Raw genomic sequence first — 21,365 nt, 5'->3', positions numbered from 1 at the left:
AGAATGTTATAAACATGCTAGATAGACTACTTTTCCTGCTATAAGAAAACAAAGTTATTCCAGTTCAATACAGCGGGTTCATAAATAAGATGCAAAGGCTTGGTCATAGACTGCTGCCAACACATTGCCGCTAGACCATTATGCAGGAAACCAATATATCAGTACACATATGGCTGTTGTTCATCCTGGCAAACAAGAACATTGCCAAGAACTTCGTGAACTTTAACTAAACCAGCCATTATCGACCGATAGTCTAGTATGTACGGGTATCTGGTCTGTTGGATTTCCAATGACTGATCCTTTCATTTTCCAGGGAGACAAGTTGCTGACAGGAGTTTAGCAATGGCCATCTCAGACAACACAGGCAGAGCACTCCTGTATATGGGACACAGGCAGAGAGAGCTGTAGTATTATCCATGCATGGACTTCTTACAGAAGTTCGTGTTACTGTTCGGCAACCCGGAAAAAGCTTGTATAAAGGCTGCAGAGCAGTGAATCAACAAGATTTTCTGGTGTTGGCATAGCTGCTGTGGAGCTGGAAGTGCCAAGTGTTGACTGTGATTAGATAGCACAGTATGTATTAAAAATAAACATGTGAGGTTCTTCTTTATATGTAATAACAAGAGGAAGTAAAGCTGGGCTGGAGAATTAAAGGATTGACCATTGGAAATCCAGCAGACCAGAGCCCCATACGTACTAGACCGTTAGTCAATAATGGCTGGTTCAGCCGAGTTTAGTCTGTGTATGAGAATGCTTAGCTAAAGTTCACTCCTTTTCTGGGGCAGCTGTGGGCTGGTATTTATAGGTTAGGGAGGGACAAATATCGATCGTCCTTCCCAGACTGAGAATACCAGCCCAGCTGTCTGCTTTACCTTGAAGTCCTGGTTAACAAAAAAAAAAAAAAAAATGTTGGGTACTCCAAGCCATTATTTTTCAATTTACTTACTAATTAATAAATGAAAAACTACATAGGGTCCCCTCTATTTTTAATAACCAGGTAAAGCAAAGCAGACAGCTGGGGGGGATGATAGGAATAGGCTGGGAAGGGCCATGGATATTGGCTCTTTTCCTTTCTAGCCTAAAAAGACCAGTCCTCAGCCGCCCCAGAAATGGCTCATCCATTCATACTACTAACCCCGTAAGTAAAAGGCAAGAACACACCCACACCGAGAAAAAAAAAAAAAAAGTCCAATAATTTCCCTGTTTACCACTATTAAAAAAAAAAAAAATTAATCCACAGAGTCCAATGTAATACAAATGATGTCACACAACGATCAGTCTTTTTCATCTAGTCTATGGAGCCCCGTTCAGAGAACGTATCTTCATAGACTGGAGCAGCAGCCACTGCCGGGTCTCATGCTGCGCTCAGTTCCGCGAGACCTGGCTGCTGTGAACTAAGGCGACGTCAGTAAGATCACTTTAGTTCACAGCGGCCAGTTCTCATGAAGGGAGCGCCAGTGCCAGACTAATAAGTGGTTAATAAACAGATAAGGGAAAGCAGACAGCTGCGGGCCTATATTAAATAAGCAAGAATGCCCATGATTATTGGGCCATTCCCAACCTACAAATATCAGCCAACTGCCTCTACAGTAGGGTACATCATATGGGATGGGAGAATTCTGACTTATTCTAAGCTGCTCCTGATTGCCCTGCTGCAGTAGCAATCGGGGTAATTGTTTTTGGGGTTAGTAATGGAGAAGTGTAAGACACCCCCCATTACTAACTCCGTAGTAAAGAGAAAAAAAAAAAAAAAAAAAAAAAAAAAAAAAACAAAACAGGGAGATATATGTAAATATCTGAAATATGCGATTCTAACGGAACCACGGCAGAAGATTTCCTATAATGAGGCAGATTAAGACAGTGTACAACATAGGACCTGTGATCTGGCAGTGTCCGTCTTTTTAAACAAGCACAAAAGTGCAGTCAGACAGTTTTGTGCACCTCTAAAAAGAAGGACAACACTAAACAGAGGCCAGACTGAGTTCAGAGTAACTCTGCTGCCTCCTTATAGTGAATGGATCCCTCGGGAGTTTCACCTGAATCACATCACTCAAATTTACATGGAAACCTCAAAGTGCTCAGCGTAGCACACTGGATAAATGTGATCCAAAATGCAAAATGATATGTAAAATGTTCCTAACAAAAGCTTCAACTCAATTCACAAAAAAAAAAAAAAAAAACAAAAAAACAAAAAGAAAATCCCCACTCAGGTCTGTTAACTGAAATGTAGCGGCTTCTGCATCACTGGTGGTACAAAGGTTCAGGAAATGCAAAAAAAAAAATGCAGCAAATCCTGCGCTCCCACTCCTAATACAACCTCACCTCTGAGCACCACAGTGTGCGAAAACCCATTTCTGTAACGATGAGAACCGGCTTTACTTATGGGTCCGTATTTCAAGAAGCAGGAGCTGGGCACAACTTACTGGTCACTACAGCGTACTGGTCAATACAATGGCTGTCTACTACAGCTATAGATAACGTCTCAGAGGGGTATAACTTCCAAAATGGGTCCACCAAAGGGGGGGGGGGGTTGTGTCTGCTCTTCTGGCATTTAGGGGCTCTGTATATGGAGGCTGCAAACTATTCTATGATAATTTGTTCTCCAAGAGTCAAATAGCGCTCCATCCCTTACGAGTCACGCTGTGTGGCTTTGCAGTACTGTACAGCCACATAGAGCATTTTGCCATGTTCAGAAGAAATTGTGAGAAAATTTATGGTGCCATTTTTATCCATTTCCCTGTGTGAAAATGTAAAATCTGGGGCTAAAACAAAATTTGTGGTAAAAACTTAATTTTTTTTTTCCACCACCCAATGGAATAAAATTCTGTGACACAGCCATGGTGCCATTATGGTCACTGCAGCCTTAGATGAATTCATTTAATTAATAAGTATAGTTTGTAAAATGCTTCACCCATGAGTGGGTGGGGGAAACAATTTTAGTGGCAAAAATTTAATTATAAAGTTCTGTGCAGCACATGATGTGTCAACATGCTCACTACACCCCTAGATAAATTTCTCGATGTAGGTAGATTCCAAAATGGGGTCACTTGTGGGGGTTCCTGCTGTTTTGGCATTTCAGGGGCTCTTCAGATATGACATGGCATCCGCAATCTATTTCAGTCAAAATTGCGCACCAAAAATCAATTTCCGCTCCTTCACTTGTGAGCCCTTCCATAGGCTCAAACCGTAGTTTTCCACCACATATGGGGCATAAATGTACGCAGGAGAAGTTGCAGTTGTATGGTCAATTATTTTCTGTTACTGCTGTGAAAAGGAAATATTTCAGGCTAAAACAACATTTTTGAGGGAATGTTTTTTTTCTCCCCATTTTCATGACTCAAGATTATAAAATTGTGTGAAGCACCTGTGGATTCAAGGTGCACAACACACCTCTAGATAAGTTACTTGTGGGGTGTTTCCACTGTTTAGGCACATCCAGGGCTCTCCAAACGCAACATGGCATCCATCTATTCCAGCCAATTTTGTGCTCCAAGTGTCAAATTGTGCTGCTTCTCTTCCAAGCAAACACTAGTTTTCCACCACACACGGGGCATCAGCGTACTTGGAAGAATTTGCAGAACAAATTGTACAGTCTATTTTCTCCCGTTACCCGTGTGAAAATGCAAAATTTGGGGCTGAAGCAACTTTTTTGGTGGGAAAATTTTCATTTTTTCTTTCCACATTGCTTTAATTTCTGTGAAGCCGATAAAGGGTTAATAAGCTTCTTGAATGTTGTTTTGAGCACTCTGAGTGGAGTTTTTAAAATTGTCACTGTTGGGTAGTTGGTCAGAAGTCCAAGGTGTTTTCAGATGAAAGTAAACTTTGCATTTCATTTGGAAATCAAGGTCCCAGAGTCTGGAGGAATAGTGAAGAGGCCACAATCCAAGCTGCTTGAGGTCTAGTGTGTAGTTTCCACAATCAGTGATGGTTTGGGGAGCCATGTCATCTGCTGGTGTAGGTCCACTGTGTTTTATCAAGACCAAAGTCAGCGCGGCCGTCTACCAGGAAATTTTAGAGCTCTTCATGCTTCCCTCTGCCAACAAGATTTTTGGAGATGCAAATTTCATTCTCTAGCAGGACTTGGCACCTGTCCGCACTAAAAGTACCAAAATCTGGTTTAAAAACAACAGTATCACTGCTTGATTGGCCAGCAAACTCGCCTATGGGGAGAATCTATGGGGTACTGTCAAGAGGAAGATGAGAGACACCAGACACAACAATGCAGATGAACTGAAGGCTCCTAACAAAGCAACCTGGGCTTCCATAACACCTCAGCAGTGCCACAGGCTGATCGCCTTCATGCCACACCGCATTGATACAGTAATTGATGCAAAAGGAGCCCTGACCAAGTATTGAGTGCATTTACTGAACATACATTTCAGTAGGCCAAAATTTCGGATTTTAATATTTTTTCAAGCTGGTGTTATAAAGTATTCTAATTTACCGAGATGACTTTTGGGTTTTCATTGGCTTCAAGCCATAATCATCAACATTAACAGAAATAAACACATGAAATAGATCACTCTGTAATGACTATGTAATATATGTTTCACTTTTTGTATTGAAGAACTGAAATAAATCAACTTTTTGATGAAATTCTAACTTAGTGATATGCACCTGTAAATGCTTTATTTAAACCTAATTTTTACTTAATGTTATACAGGGATGGTTCGGCAGGGAATTTACTGAAACATAAGTGAATGGTGCTGGGTTGGACGGAATGGTGGACCTGACAGTCACTTCAATACAGTGGAGAAGGGCCAAATGAGCAACTGTAAGTACATAGTGCAATATAATAGGATAACTGCAATATATTAAGAGGATAAATATTTTGATTGGCGAGTGCTTCTTTAAAGAAGTTGTCCACTACTTGGACAACTTCTTGTCACAGCACTCGCTTGGCCTCCATAAAATAATAAAGCTTATACTCACCTTCCATGCTGGCACTCCCTCCTCCAGGGACTGTGCTGCTGTTGTGACACTGGTGCCCAATCAGCGCCGGAGTCACTGTTTCTGCCTCCTGTCAAGTTGGGCATGGGGAGAAAGCGCCGACACTGCAGGATTGGCGCAGATATGGTAGGAGAGTTTAAACATTTTGTTCAAGAAGGGGCTGTCCTGGTAGTGCACAACCCCTTTAACCTTTTGGACTGACCAGCAGCACTATAGTTGTCAAAAATACAAACTGCCTAATAATTGTGCACAAAGTATATGTAACTTCATCAGGTCCAGTCGAGCTTTGACTTTGGAGATGCAAGGGTTCGAACAGGTGAGTATTGGTTAATTTAGCAACTTTTCTGTTGTTAGTAAAGATAAAAAACTAAGACATAACAAAACAAAAAAAACACCCCCCCCCTTCAGTGAAGATACAACCTTTAAATGGGCTGTTTTCGGCCAAATAAATGTTCACCCACGTAAATTAATAAGTGCCACGAGCCATTTGGATATTTATACCATTTTTCGGGGGGGTATAAAGCTAACGCCGCACACAATGCAAGTCCCGACGCTGGCACTGGTGTCAGGACGTAACCTTTCATTGCACGCTCCTCACCATTAACACTGAGTGTGCATGCTTACAGAACAGGAAGAAATTAAATGGGCCGGCAACTACCGGCCCAAGCACTGTGGTCCCCAGGAATGTGCCCGGGGGCCAGATATAAGGTCATGGAGGGCCGTTATAATGGCAGTACTTATGAAATAAGCCCATAGTTTAAAACGGTCAAATTAGTACAATAATGTGAAACAGGAACATGAATCTGAGAAAGCCGACAATACAAGGCTCGAGTGTTGGTAGATGCCCCCAGTAGCCAGGCCAGCCATGGACTGTGTGCAGCTATAGCCACTGCTCCAGATACTTTAATTTAATTAGTCGCTCTAACATTTATTTATGCCTACACATCCGAGACACAGTCACAATTAACAGGAGGAGGAATAGGGAGGCGGAGGGAATCTCTCAGTGTTTAAAGAGCGGTGCAAGAGATGTCTCGCTAAAGGTTTGCGCGACTCTCAAGATGCCAGCTTTCTGCATGTGCGAGAAGCTCAGGCATAAATAAAAGGGTGTGAGGCAGTTTTAATTAAACCAATACATCTGTGCCAGTTACCATGTCAGACTTCCTCTTGACACGCTCGGGCAAACGGGATGAACTGTGAGTTTTACCCATTCTAGACCAGAAAGAGTTGAGCAATAGGTTGCTGACCCCTCAGGAATTGGTTTATCGAATGGATATTATTTTGCGTTCCTAACACTAACGCTTTTCTGCACTAGCTTTAACTGCCCCGATCTCTGCAGAACCCACCCCAAGAACATAGATCTTTCTGTAAATGTGAGAAGGGGGATTTCACTAAAAGTTTTTCAGAAAAATCCCACTGCAGTTTTGAGAGTAAAACCCCAAAATGGATCTAGCACAAAGAAGGCAACTTTCCTTTGCAGTTTTTCAGCCAAATCTAGAAGTATTTATTTTTTTTTAAATCTTCTTGTAATGCACGTATCACACATCAGGCCAATGCAGTCATCAACCGACGGGAATAAATACTCCAAAAAGGGAAAAACAGGCCATGTTTCATAGACTTCTGGAAATCACCCCGACAAGGAGAATACAATATAAACAAGCCTCTGAATCCCATCATTTCCTCTAAAACAATAAGCTGCATTTGGGATTTAGCAGAGCGTGAAATTCCACCGACTTCTCAGCTCCAGGGGTGCAGTGGTGACAAGAGACACTAAGACATGCCGTACGGTGAGACGGCACAGGGGTGGTGATTGACAGTGGTGAGACATCTGGCGGAAGGCAAAATAACAGTAACAAAGGCGGAGAAAGAGAACAGGAAGAAACCAGCACAGCAGGAAGCGAGCGCAGAGCGAGTGACAAGGGCGGGCGCAGTCACAATCACCATATTCAACCCAGGTCAAAAGTTGGCACATCCCGCCTCATTGCTAATACAATGTAAAATGCATCGCGTTTCAGGGTGTTTTCTGAATATGCAGATAGCGGAGAGGCAACACAAAAAAAGATACATGGCATCTGATTATTAGAAAATGAACAAGTTCCAAAAATCATGCTAAATTAAATGAACAGAAACGTTATTAAATGATAAGTGCAGAAGATGGAGAAATAAAAGATAAGCCCCAGACAGCTATCCTGATAGATAAATTATATACAGCTCTGGCAAAAATTAAGAGACCACTGCACAGCTTTATAAAAATCAGCTTCTCTACATGTCTGACAGCCGTTCCATTCCAGTCTCAGTTGAATTCCAACCAGAGTACACCTCATTCTACTTAATGTGCTTCTGATTAGGTGATCACCTGAACCAAATCTTATTTAACGAAGGAAAGTATAAAAAACCCTGCTGTGGTGTCCACAATCCTCGTGCAATAGGACAAGCTGGATGACAAAAATCGTAGTTACTTACCGATAACGGTATTTCTCCGATCCCGTGACGGCACCACGGAGAGAGGGGATCCGCCCTACGGGGACAGGAAACCTACCAACAAAAAGGCGGTACCTCTCTCCCGCATCAGTTGTTTTACAGAGCATTAATGGAACGTCAGCCTAATACTAACACAACACTTTAATTATAGAAATTCCTTTTTCTTAAACTGCGTAGAGGAGACACCATGTGACTTTTTGACTGTATTTACAATAAGCGCGCACCCCAGGCATGTAGGGAGGGAATATACGGGTGCCGTCATGGGATCGGAGAAATACAGTTATCGGTAAGTAACTACGATTTTCTCCTTCCCCCATGACGGCACCACGAAGAGAAATGCAGAGACTATTGGGGGGGGGGGGGGGGGGACCACTGCCTCCAGAACCCTTCTACCAAAGGTTAGATCTAAGGAGGTGGCTAGGTCCAGCCGATAGTGGTTAAAGACAGTTGAAGGAGAGGACCAAGTAGCGGCTCTACATATCTGCTCAATGGAGACGCCCGCTCTCTCTGCCCAGGAAGTTGACACCGCTCTTGTGGAATGGGCCGTTATTCTGCATGGGATGTCCGCGCCTTCTGACGAGTATGACAAGGTGATGGCGTCCCTTATCCACCTCGCCAGCGTGCTCTTTGATGCCTTTCGCCCTTTCTTTAGCCCCTGGAAGCAGACAAAAAGAGCCCTATCCTTCCTACCCTCCCTGGTTGCCGCTAAGTATTCCACTAGGCATCTCCTGACATCTAATGTGTGCAAGGTCTCTTCTCCCTTGTTTTTGGGATTGGGGCAAAATGAAGGGAGAGAGATTTCCTGGGTTCTGTGGAATTGGGACGCTACCTTCGGCAGATAGAACAGACCCAGCCTAAGTATCACCCTGTCGTCCAGAATCTGTGTGCATGGAGGAAAGCCTGACAGGGCCTGGATGTCGCTAATTCTACGGGCTGATGTGAGGGCTACCAGGAGGGAGGTCTTGAGAGATATTAATTTCAGCAGTGCTTTCTGCAAAGGCTCAAAGGGAGGCTTGGTCAGGGCTGAGAGTACTAAGTTTAGATCCCAGGGAGGGGTGTTTAGGGAAGACACGGGCCTGGATCTACCGTCTGCCTTAACCCCTTCACCCCCCAAGGGTGGTTTGCACGTTCATGACCGGGCCAATTTTTACAAATTCTGACCACTGTCCCTTTATGAAGTCATAACTCTGGAACGCTTCCATGGATCCCGGTGATTCTGACATTGTTTTCTTGTGACATATTGTACTTCATGATAGTGGTAAAATTTCATTCAAATAACTTGCGTTTATTTGTGAAAAACACGGAAATTTGGCAAAAATTTCGCAATTTTCCAACTTTGAATTTTTATGCCCTTAAATCACAGAGATACGGCACACAAAAAACTTGATAAGTAACATTTCCCACATGTTTACTTTACATCAGCACAATTTTGGAACCAAAATTTTTTTTTTTTGTTAGGAAGTTATAAGGGTTAAAAATTGACTAGCGATTTCTCATTTTTGCAACACCATTTTATTTTTACGGACCACATTACATTTGAAGCCACTTTGGGGGGTCAATACAACAGAAAATACCCAAAAGTGACACCATTCTAAAAACTGCACCCTTAAGGTGCTCAAAACCACATTCAAGAAGTTTATTAACCCTTTAGGTGAGTCACAGGAATTTTTTGAATATTTAAAAAAAAAAAAAAAAAAAAAAATGAACATTAACTTTTTTTTCACAAAAAAAATACTTCAGGTTCAATTTTTTTTTTTTATTTTACCAAGGGCAACAGGAGAAATTGGACTGCAAAAGTTATTGTGCAATTTGTCCGGAGTACGTCGATACCTGATATGTGGGGGGGAACCACTGTTTCGGCGCATGGCAGAGCTGAGAAGGGAAGGAGCGCCGTTTGACTTTTTCAATGCAAAATTGGCTGGAATTTAGATCGGACGCCATGTCACGTTTGGAGAGCCCCTGATGTACCTAAACAGTGGAAACCCCCCACAAGTGACGCCATTTTGGAAACTAGACCCCCCCAAGGAATTTATCTAGATATGTGGTGAGAACTTTGAACCCACAAGGGCTTCACAGAAGTTTATTTATAATGTACAGCGGTACAATTTAAAAATCATATTTTTTCCAGAAAAATGATCTTCTCACCCGCAATTTTTATTTTCCCAAGGGCAACAGGACCCTAAAAGTTATTGTGCAATTTGTCCTGAGTATGCTGATACCCCACATGTGGGGGTAAACCACTACTTGGGCGCATGGCAGAGCTTGAAAAGGAAGCAGCGCCATTTGACGTTTTTGGCTGGAATTGCGATCGGACACCATGTCGCGATTGGAAAACCCCTGATGTACCAAAACAGTGGAAACCCCCCACAAATGACACCCTTTTGGAAACTAGACCCCCCAAGGAACTTATCTAGATGTGTGGTGAGCACTTTGAACCCCCCCCAAGGGCTTCACAGAAGTTTATAACGCCCGGGCATGAAAATAAAAAATTTGTATTAATTCCACAAACATGATCAATTAGTCCCCAATTTTTTTATTTTCCCAAGGGTAACAGGAGAAATTGAACCCCAAAAGTTGTTGTCTAATTTGTCCTGAGTAAGCTGACACCCCATATGTGGGAGAAAACTACTGTATGGGCACACGTCGGGGGCTCGGAAGGGAAGTAGTGACATTTTGGAATGCAGACTTTGATGGAATGGTCTGCGGGTGTCATGTTGCCTTTGAAGAGCCCCTAATGTACCTAAACAGTGGAAACCCCCCACAAATGGCCCCATTTTGGAAACTAGACCCCCTAAGGAACTTATCTAGATGTGTGGTGAGCACTTTGAACCTCCAAGTGCTTCACAAAAGTTTATAACGCCCGGGCTTGAAAATAAAAAAATAATTTTTTTCAACAAAAATAATATTTTTGCCCCCAATTTTTTTATTTTTCTAAGGGTAACAGGAGAAATTTGACCCCAAAAGTTGTTTTGCAATTTGTCCTGAGTAGGCTGATACCCCATATGTGGGGGTAAAACACTGTTTGGGCACATGGCAGAGCTTGGAAGGGAAGGAGCACCATTTGACTTTTTCAACTCAGAATTGGCTGGAATTGAGATCAGACGCCATGTTGCATTTGGAGAGCACCTGATGTGCCCAAACAGTGGAAATCCCCCAATTCTATCTCCAACCCTAACCCCAACACACCCCTAACCCTAATCTCAGCCCTAATGGGAAAATGGAAATAAATACATTTTCTTTTTATTTTATTATTTTTCCCTTACTAAGGGGGTGATAACGGGGGGGTTTGATTTACTATTTATGGCGGTTTTTATGTTTGGCAACTGTCATACGCTAAAAGACGCTTTTTATTGTAAAAATAGTTTTTGCATCACCACATATTGAGAGCTATAATTTTTCCGTATTTTGACCCACCGAGTCATGTGAGGTCTTACTTTTTGCGGGACGAGTTGACGTTTTTATTGGTACCATTTTCGGGCACGTGACAACTTTTGATAGCTTTTTATTCCGATTTTTGGGACGCAGAATGAACAAAAACCAGCGTATCATGAATTTCTTTTGGGGGGGTGCATTTACACCGTTCCGCGTGCGATAAAATTGATAAAGCGGTTTTATTCTTCGGGTCGGTACGGTTACAGCGATACCTCACAGGTTTTTTTTCATGTTTTGTCGGTTTTATGCAATGAAAACTTTTGTATAAAAAATAATTATTTTTGCATCGCTTTATTCTGCGAGCTATAACTTTATTTTTTCGCTGATGATGCTGTGTGGCGGCTCGTTTTTTGCGGGACAAGACGACGTTTTCAGCGGTACCATGGATATTTATATGCGTCTTTTTGATCGCGCGCTATTGCAGTTTTTGTTTGGCGGTATGATAAATTATTTTTTGCTTCGTTTTTTATTTTTTAAGGGGTTAACTAATGGGACAGTTTTATAGGGCACAGGTCGTTACGGACGTGGCGATACCTAATGTGTGTACTTTTATGGGTTTTTTTTTTATTTCCAAAAAATGGATTTATTGGGGGAATATTTTTTTTTATTTCTAATTTATTTGGCGATTTTTTAAAAATTATTTTAACACTTTTTTTTTTTTTAACTTTATTACATAGTCCCAGGTGGGACATCACTGTCCTGTGACAGATCACTGATCTGTCACATCACAGATCAGCGATCTGTCACAGGCACTGCTGCAGACTTCCTCATGCCTGCGCTTTGCAGGCACTGAGGAAGTCAGCTCCCTGCAGGCCCCCGTCACCATCTTGGATTCGGGGGCCTGCTGGGAAGGAGCCCCCCCGCAGCAGCGCTGCACATTACGCTGCTTTTGGGGGCTCAGGGAAGCACGGAGGGAGCCCCCTCCCTGCCGATGCTTCCCTTTAACCCCCGGTACACCGCGATCATGTTTGATCGCGGTGTGCAAGGGGTTAACGTGTCGGGGGCGGTCCGTGACTGCCCCTGACACATTGTGCCGGGTGTCAGCTGTGATAATCAGCTGACACCCGGCCGCGATCAGCGGCGCTCACCACGTGGGCGCTGCTCATCGCGCTAGACGTACTATCCTGTCCATGGGCATAGGGGCCCGGGTCCCATGGACGGGATAGTACGTCTGATGTCAGAAAGGGGTTAATGAACCTGGACACCCAACGATTCCCCGCCAAGTCACAGCCTGCTGCAGTCTCTCCCCCCCCGCACACGCTGGAGGCCCGCTGACCCCAGCAGTGGTGCCTCGGATAACCGCCCAGCTGGGGCAGGGGGCTCCCGCTGCCATTTTCCAGACTGGTCGGCCCCGGCATCCGGTAAGTCTGTAGGTTCCCTTGTGGGGACAGGAAGCCAACTGATGATGGTACCTCTATCCCGCTTTTTATTGGTAGTTTTCCTGTCCCCGTGGGGCGGATCCCCTCTCTCCGTGGTGCCGTCATGGGGGAAGGAGAAACAAGTGCTAGTAATATACCAAAAGTAATAGGAATAAAAAAAACAAAAAAAAAAAAAAAAACAACTTAACCATGCCAAAGGAGTTGAAAAGAAAAGTGAGTGAGGAAAAGAAGGGCTCAATTCTGGCTTTACTAGCAGAGGGATACAGTGAGTCATGTTGCCTCCATCCTTAAAATTTCTAAGACGGCAGTCCATTACAACAAGGTCAAGCAGCAGACATTGGGGACAACAAAGCTACAGACCGGCAGAGGGCGAAAACTACTCTCCACTGACCAGGATGACCGTCATCTTATTCGAATGTCATTCAGCAACCGCAGGATGACATCAAGTAACCTACAAATGAATGGCAAATGGCAGCTGGGGTGAAGTGCACGGCAAGAACAGTCCGTAACAGGCACCTAGAGGCAGGGCTCAAGTCATATAAAAGGTAGTAAAAAGCCTTTCATCAATGAGAAACAAAGGAGAGCCCGGCTGAAGTTTGCCAAAGACCATAAAGGACTGGAGTAAGGTAATCATCTCTGATGAGTAATTTTCAGCTTTGCCCAACACCTGGTCATCTAATGGTTAGACGTAGACCAGGAGAGGCGTACAAGCCAGTGTCTTGCACCCACTGTGAAATTTGGTGGACGATCGGTGATGATCTGGGGATGGTTCAGCAAGGCTGGTATGGGGCAGGTTAATCTTTGCAAAGGACGTATGAATCAAGCCGCATACAAGGTTATCCTGGAAAAACAGTTGATTCCTTCTGCTCAGGCAATGTTCCCCAACTCTGAGGACTGGATTTTCCAGCAGGACAATGCACCATGCCACACAGCTAGGTCAATCAGTGTGTGGATGAAGGACCACCACATCAAATCCCTGTCATGGCCAGCCCAATCTCCAGACCTGAACCCCATTGAAAACCTCTGGAATGTAATCATGAGGAGGATGGATAATCACAAGCCATCAAACAAAGAAGAACTGCTTAAATTTTTGTACCAAGACTGGTAGAAATCATGCCAAGACGTATGAAAGCTGTGATTAACAATCATGGTTATTCCACAAAATATTGATTTCTGAACTCTTCCCGAGTTAAAACATTAGTATTGTTGTTTCTAAATGATTATGAACTTGTTTTCTTAGCATTATTTGAGGTCCGCAAGCACTGCATTTTTTTGTTCTTTTGACCATTTCTCATTTTCTGAAAATAAATACAAAATTTAGTGCTTGGAAATTCGAAGACATCTTGTCAGTAGTTTATAAAATAAAAGAGCAATTTACATTTTACTCAAAAATATACCTATAAAGAGAAAAATCAGACAAACTGAAAATTTTGCAGTGGTCTCTTTATTTTTGCCAGAGCTGTATATATTTTACATAAAACCTGATGCAAGGCCCACCCATCCACATTAGACCAACATCAGCCAAACCCACTGATAGTAATGAGTTTGGACAGTTTAATGTGTATAGTGGCCCCGGAGAACAGATTGCTGCAAGAGATGTCTATTGGTCATGTCCAATTTCAGACTGCTGATGTTCTCCCAAAGATAAGCCACCGCTAGAAAGGTCTGCCAATGGTTTTCATAAAGTGAACACAAGAGAGCTTGAAATAACGTGTGGTTCTGTGTGTGGGAGAGGCGGGCAAGATGGCTCCGGGCCGACAGCCATATAATGTGTATGGCGGGGCAATTGAATAATGTAGTTCTTTAGGCCTCCATACATATTAGACTGCGGCTACACGTGTTTCTCTGAAAGGGGGCACAGCTAAAACATCTGTACAACTTGTCGCTCTAATTTTGTTGTGAAAATAAAGAGGACAAATTGCAGAGAAGTCATGGAACTAGCAATCGCAGGTCACTTGCATTGAAGTCTTTGGCAAGACAGTTACATATGACGAGAACAGCGATAGAAAGCAAAAACTCATTAGAAAACTATATAGTCATTAAATGTAATGTCGCAAATGTAGTTGTAAAACTCTAGCCTTGGAATGAAGTCAGCAAGACCAGACGACAATCTAATGTGAACAGGAGGACCTCCTGGCTCTTCCATGATAGAGGATGCCGGGGGAGAGAAGATACAGGCAGGTGGAGGCCGGATCCTCTTCAGGGCAGATGAAGGAGTCACTGCCACGGACATTCCTTTATCGCCCCCATTAAAAGCTTGGCCAAGCCCATCACTTCCTTTAGAGATAGCAGAAGATAGGCTTGCGACTACCGTCAACAGCCTGTCCATAATTTCAGTAATGCTACGCCCGCTAGGGTCATTGGTATAGAACAGCATCTGTCACTGCCAACCTCTAGGAAGTGGCGTGCAGCAGGCACTAAGTGTGACAGCACCAAGACAAAACATGCCCACTGCAATACCCATCATTAAATTACATTTTGTAGAAAAGCACCTTGAGAAATATTTTCAGTTCCACACCTACAAAAAACAATGGTTTCCATTCCTTTTGTCTACAGGGTGGGCCATTTATATGGATACACCTGGGTGGGTTATGTAAATGGATACACCTAAATAAAATGGGAATGGTTGGCGATATCAACTTCCTGTTTGTGGCACATAAGTATATGGGAGGGGGGAACTTATGTGCCACAAACAGGAAGTTGATATCACCAACCATTCCCATTTTATTTAGCTGTATCCATATAAATGGCCCACCCTGTATGGTAATTATGCAGATAAATGTGGCCAATAATTAAATATCACTCCCATCGTACACTGCTTAGTTTAGGAGCTCTGAACTTTAGATAACTACACCTGAAAAATTCTGCACTCCAGTGTATTCTGCTGATCCGATGATTCCTCTGCGCTCAGCGGGTCGTCGCTGCGTAGCACGTCTCTGCTGAGGAGTGAGATAGCAATGCTGTCTCAGCCTCAGATCCCCCAGAGAGATGTACGGGCTGGGGAATTTACACCTGCGATCCTGCAACTGTGTCAGCGTTGGTTAGAGAGACATTTGTGGTAGGAGCTAGAGCCAAGCTCAATGAGAATGAGCCAACACAGCGTATTGTTTGGGCATCACCGCCATTCTACTCCTGTACGCAAGTTGATGTCCAGAAACAACTGTCATCTATCTAAAGCTTTGTTTCATACACAGTCTTAAACCAGAAGCTAGGTGTGCATGCCTCTGAATACACTTGGATCATCTTTGGCCTATGGGTGCAGTGGAAGACACACTCTATGGAAGCCATAAGCAGGGGTAAGTTTTCCGCCACAATGTACACCAACTTTCTAGCACACATACTAAAAGTCATGTGGCGAAGGTTTTGCTCTTTTTACCAAGTGCCCCAAAATATTAAGAAACTGGCAAAGTAATTTTTGAGCAGATACCACTTGCGCCAAATGTTGAGATGCCAGAAGATAAACAGATATCTAAAATTTCAAGCAGGCTTATACAAAGACACGCTCATTTTCAGCGGCCCAGTTACATGATCCCGTGGCACCGATTACACTATACTCTTATCTGCGAATGATGCGGTTACATACTAGGCAGCAAGGAGGAGGCGAGTGCTCTTTGCTGTAAGCAGCCACACTGTGCTGTGTCAGCGGGTGGATAGACTTAACAGCAGGATCCATGAACAATAGTTTACACACCCCACTCCCTCCCAGGCATCACCATCTGCAGTGGCAAAGACCTGCATCTCCGGCATGCAAACACATCTGCCTCTGCCAGTGTCCCCCTACTGAGATGCCCATCTGGAGCAGGTGGGGCGAGAGTGGGCATCGTGGAGAGCAAAGCAGATCTTCTAAGGGGACAGGGGGAGGGTGGCCCTGACTATGAATAAAGGAGAGGAGATGGAACGTGGCACCATGTCACATCCTGCTAAATGTGTTTGCCAAAACGCGTGTTCAATTACCCTCGTTAGCGATATTAACTTTCGGTGTATAACAAATGGATTTCTGCACTTGGGAGACAGGATATTTAAAAATCACAGCTTTACCTGCACCATCTGTTTCATGGGGTCATGAGAGCACCACAATAACAATTCACTGCAGCAATATAACACTGGGGAGAGGGCATACGAGAGGCACGCCGTGCTTATACAGCAGCCTGGCTATGGAGGGGTGATGGAAACGAATACAGGAAAGTACAATGCACTCCAGTGACTACTGACTAGGTGAACCACATACACTCACACAACATTCATTAGGCTCCAATCATGCCGGAACATATGGAATTAATATGGGCGTACTTATAAGGTTTTGTGGCAGCTCTAAGGATTTTCAGATAGCCTTTAAAAACATTTCCCAATCTTAGAATCTACTGAGACACTCAGGCATGCCATACAACCGTTACTAACTCACCCTACTTCTCAGATAGTCAGCTAGGTTTCTACGTGTGAAGTTTGCAGCTGCTGAGGGAGACAATTCATAGCCTAAAAACAAAGAAAACACATTTTTTGTCTGATTAGTAATGACAGTGATTTTGCCTTATTAACATACAATAGTAGAGATTTGTGGAAGGGGTAACCCAGAAGCGAAAGTTCTAACTCCCTGATATACAACCCCGAGTGCCCCAGAGAATAAGGCTTTGCGGAGTCCCATCTTGGATAGAGTCGGTTTTCTCCTACACTCCACAGGCCTCTGTAGCACCTCCACTGCATTCATTGTCTACAAGATTACCGGCGAGCGAGGAGCGCTGCACATGGCGCTCTCTCCACCAGCCCTGTAGACAATGAATGGAGTAGTGGTGTATGATCAACTGCCACTCCATTCAGACACAGCTCTCAGGATCAATGGGAAAATCGTAGCAATCAGCAAGGTATTACCTATCCACAGAATAGTTAATAACTTTATAACTTGTTAGAAAAAATAAACATTTAAGACAGTTTCATATAGGGAATAATTTGGTAAATTTGACAACTTTTTATTACATTCCCTCCACGTTTCAAAAAAGGTGGGTGAGAATTAGTAGAAGGGGGCTTGGGCCACCTGTCATCTCATGGATTTTTTTGTGGAGCACAGAGACAAAGATACAACAAATGTATGAATGTTCCTAGACTTCTTAGGCTTTTCCATTTTACTCCCCCTGTACCCTGGTGGTAGTCTAAGTAAATCCCCTCCAATGTTTGCAGGCTCAGCTAGCCGTGTTTCATAGGAGGCTTTTCCTAAATGTGAATCCACTACAGTAGATGTAGCGAATATTACCCGTATGTGACAATGGGCTAGTGTCAGCGACGTAAACTGCTCAAACCTGTTAACTAACGTTGTCCATGATTGCTACTATAAGCCATGCTAGCCTCGGGCCGGCTCCCTTTACTTTACATGCTGGGCAGTAGGGCTGAAGAGTTGTATGAATTTTAGGTGCACTCATATAATGACCAAAAATCATTTTTCTCCATCACAACTTGTAGAATTTGTTGTTTGACAACTTACCGTTCCTCATTTTGTATAGCTGGACATTCTTCTGAATGTATTCTGCAAACTGCACGGTGTCGCCAGCCTCTCCCACACACAAGAGGAGGATCTTTTCACTCATCTTGAACATTTTGTCCGCATCTGTGATTCAAGGACATGTGTAACAGTTACTTATACACATATTGTGTGAGGCATCCATGGCAGAATCACTGGCGCACAGCGAGCTGCATGTACGGCATACAGGTAGGAGAAGCATACGATAAAAAGGACTATGTAAATAGGAGGGGAAGTTTGGGGATGTGAAGGCAGGAACAGCCCCAGATTCTTTCACTTTCATTTCGAAGCCATCACACCATGATGAGACAGATTTATACAGCGAGCCACTGCTCCGGCCACAACCCAAGCTGTCTGCACTACGCACCCCACAGAGCCACCTGGTAGGCAGGTGCCACAGCCCACACTGAAGCAATTACAACCTGTGTACATGAGATTAGTCACGCGTTTGTAACATATGTGCAGGGAAGCAGTCAGCGCATACACCACATGTATCCATAGGCCCTGCTGACCAAGATATACTTTTATCGTACAGAAAATACAAAGAAACCCACAAAAAACAATGTATGATGCAGTCTAGACATTGGGATTTTCAATGGCATTGACATGTCAAAAATCTGCATTTATTTGTATATGTTTTTATAGTCCAACATGAAAACACCCTAAAGCCGGCAATCTATGCTAAATCTATATCAGCCGAGCCCGATGGTTACGGCACGGAGAGCTGATCATTCGGGGAAACCAAACCAGGCAGGTAGATTTACACAGAGTCTGGCACATACTGACACAGAGCCCTCTGACAGGGGATTCTTCCTGCTGAGAACAGCTGCATGCCCAGGCGAGCTGAGCGTGCACGTGTATGGGGGTGGAAGCGATAACCGGTCTGAACACACCACCACCACAATATGCAGAAAGAAGCCCCCCTGGCAAATGCATGGCATGTGAGGTAAAGCCTCTATGATGGGAAGTGACAAACCCCAGCAGGTCTGATCCAAGTGCAGCCACAGTGATAGTGGGGGGCACTCTGGGACACCTGCTCATGTCGCCAGGGTCAGACACACTGTCGTGACAGGCTATGATACCCAGTGTCCGGTCGGGGGCGTCATTTCTGCCGTAGCCCCGGTACACCGGGCTCCTCGCCACTCACCGTGCTTCATCTGGATGATGCTGTTGGCGCACACAGTATCTGCCGCAACCAGCACATAGTCGCAGCCCCGGATGCCGATCAGGTACTCCATGCCGTCGCTACCTTCCTTCCTTTTGCCGGTAGTCCCCCTGCTAAGCCCGGCCTCCGCACGTTACACAGCAAATAACTGCAAGGCCTAGGCCGTGGCTCAATCCTCTACGTCATCACTGCTCGCCACTCCATTCACAGCAATGCATGCCGGGATTTGTAGTCCTATGGCGTGAGTGAACGTCTGGCACCGCAGACCGGAAGTAGCTACGTGTGGCCCTGCCGTTGTTACCTGCTGGAAACCATTACAGGTGGCAATATCAGCTGGAGCTGGCAGAACATTGTGGCTACCACAGCGAAAACTACATGTGTGCACACAACCATTACCCACCCCTGACTCCCAAGGCCTTTACTCATTTTTCGCCTTCTGTTTATTTTCGTAGAGCAGTACCTTCTTTTTCCGCCAATACTTCTGCTTGGAAAGTAACCTGATTGGAAAAAAAGAAAAATTCAACATTCCAAGATTATTAACGTATTTCCGTAGTATCACCAAGTCCATTGTACTAATAAACTAAACATGGGACACGTGACCAAAAAGCTTCCTGAATAATTGCGGCTGTCCCAGACTGGGAGCTGGGAGGCAAGTACCTGCCACCGCCATGTCATGTTAGGGGCAGGCCGCCTGTGGCCAGAGACCCCCGGGGGGTAATACATGCTGCAGCCACCTACAAGGGATTGTGGCCGGGCGGACTAAGGGTGAAGAAAAGGAATGAACCCAGTAACTCATAGGAAATCATCACAGAGCCCATATATACAGCTGTATAGTATATTCCCTGAGCTTTATAGGTGGGGATGAGCATGTAATATATGTAGATAATAGGAGAATGATCACATATCCCATATATACAGCTGTATATTATATTCCCTGTGCTTTATAGGTGGGGAATGAGCATGTAATATATGTAGATAATAGGGGAATGATCACATATCCCATATATACAGGTGTATAGTATATTCCCTGAGCTTTATAGGTGGGGATGAGCATGTAATATATGTAGATAATAGGAGAATGATCACATATCCCATATATACAGCTGTATATTATATTCCCTGTGCTTTATAGGTGGGGAATGAGCATGTAATATATGTAGATAATAGGGGAATGATCACATATCCCATATATACAGGTGTATAGTATATTCCCTGAGCTTTATAGGTGGGGATGAGCATGTAATATATGTAGATAATAGGAGAATGATCACATATCCCATATATACAGCTGTATATTATATTCCCTGTGCTTTATAGGTGGGGAATGAGCATGTAATATATGTAGATAATAGGGGAATGATCACATATCCCATATATACAGCTGTATATTATATTCCCTGTGCTTTATAGGTGGGGAATGAGCATGTAATATATGTAGATAATAGGGGAATGATCACATATCCCATATATACAGGTGTATATTATATTCCCTGTGCTTTATAGGTGGGAATGAGCATGTAATATATGTAGATAATAGGAGAATGATTACATATCCCATATATACAGGTGTATATTATATTCCCTGAGCTTTATAGGTGGGGATGAGCATGTAATATATGTAGATAATAGGAGAATGATCACATATCCCATATATACAGCTGTATATTATATTCCCTGTGCTTTATAGGTGGGGAATGAGCATGTAATATATGTAGATAATAGGGGAATGATCACATATCCCATATATACAGCTGTATATTATATTCCCTGTGCTTTATAGGTGGGGAATGAACATGTAATATATGTAGATAATAGGGGAATGATCACATATCCCATATATACAGCTGTATAGTATATTCCCTGTGCTTTATAGGTGGGAATGAGCATGTAATATATGTAGATAATAGGGGAATGATCACATATCCCATATATACAGCTGTATATTATATTCCCTGTGCTTTATAGGTGGGGAATGAACATGTAATATATGTAGATAATAGGGGAATGATCACATATCCCATATATACAGCTGTATAGTATATTCCCTGTGCTTTATAGGTGGGAATGAGCATGTAATATATGTAGATAATAGGGGAATGATCACATATCCCATATATACAGCTGTATATTATATTCCCTGTGCTTTATAGGTGGGGAATGAATATGTAATATATGTAGATAATAGGGGAATGAACACATATACCATATATACAGCTGTATAGTATATTCCCTGAGCTTTATAGGTGGGAATGAGCATGTAATATATGTAGATAATAGGAGAATGATCACATATCCCATATATACAGGTGTATATTATATTCCCTGAGCTTTATAGGTGGGAATGAGCATGTAATATATGTAGATAATAGGGGAATGATCACATATCCCATATATACAGCTGTATATTATATTCCCTGTGCTTTATAGGTGGGGAATGAACATGTAATATATG

General features: G+C 43.4%; 1 protein-coding gene across 1 annotated transcript in view; it reads right to left on the bottom strand.

Annotated features, from left to right (window-relative positions):
• PSMB2 (proteasome 20S subunit beta 2) overlaps window positions 1-19,157 on the bottom strand; it is a 28,687-nt gene extending 9,530 nt beyond the window's left edge. Inside the window, exons 1-3 of the mRNA XM_073562974.1 lie at window positions 18,896-19,157; window positions 17,713-17,835; window positions 16,642-16,712 (exon numbers count right to left, since the gene is read on the bottom strand). Coding sequence (XP_073419075.1) covers window positions 16,642-16,712; window positions 17,713-17,835; window positions 18,896-18,986 — 285 coding nt within the window. The 5' untranslated portion in view covers window positions 18,987-19,157. The remainder of the gene's footprint in view (window positions 1-16,641; window positions 16,713-17,712; window positions 17,836-18,895) is intronic.
• Between the last annotated feature and the right edge of the window lie 2,208 nt (window positions 19,158-21,365).

The sequence above is a fragment of the Dendrobates tinctorius genome, unplaced genomic scaffold (assembly GCF_039654945.1).
Source record: "Dendrobates tinctorius isolate UK_male_01 unplaced genomic scaffold, ASM3965494v1 ptg000015l, whole genome shotgun sequence".
Lineage (NCBI taxonomy): Eukaryota > Metazoa > Chordata > Amphibia > Anura > Dendrobatidae > Dendrobates > Dendrobates tinctorius.
Note: the sequence above shows the minus strand (reverse complement) of the source record. Positions and strands in the feature narration are given on the sequence as shown.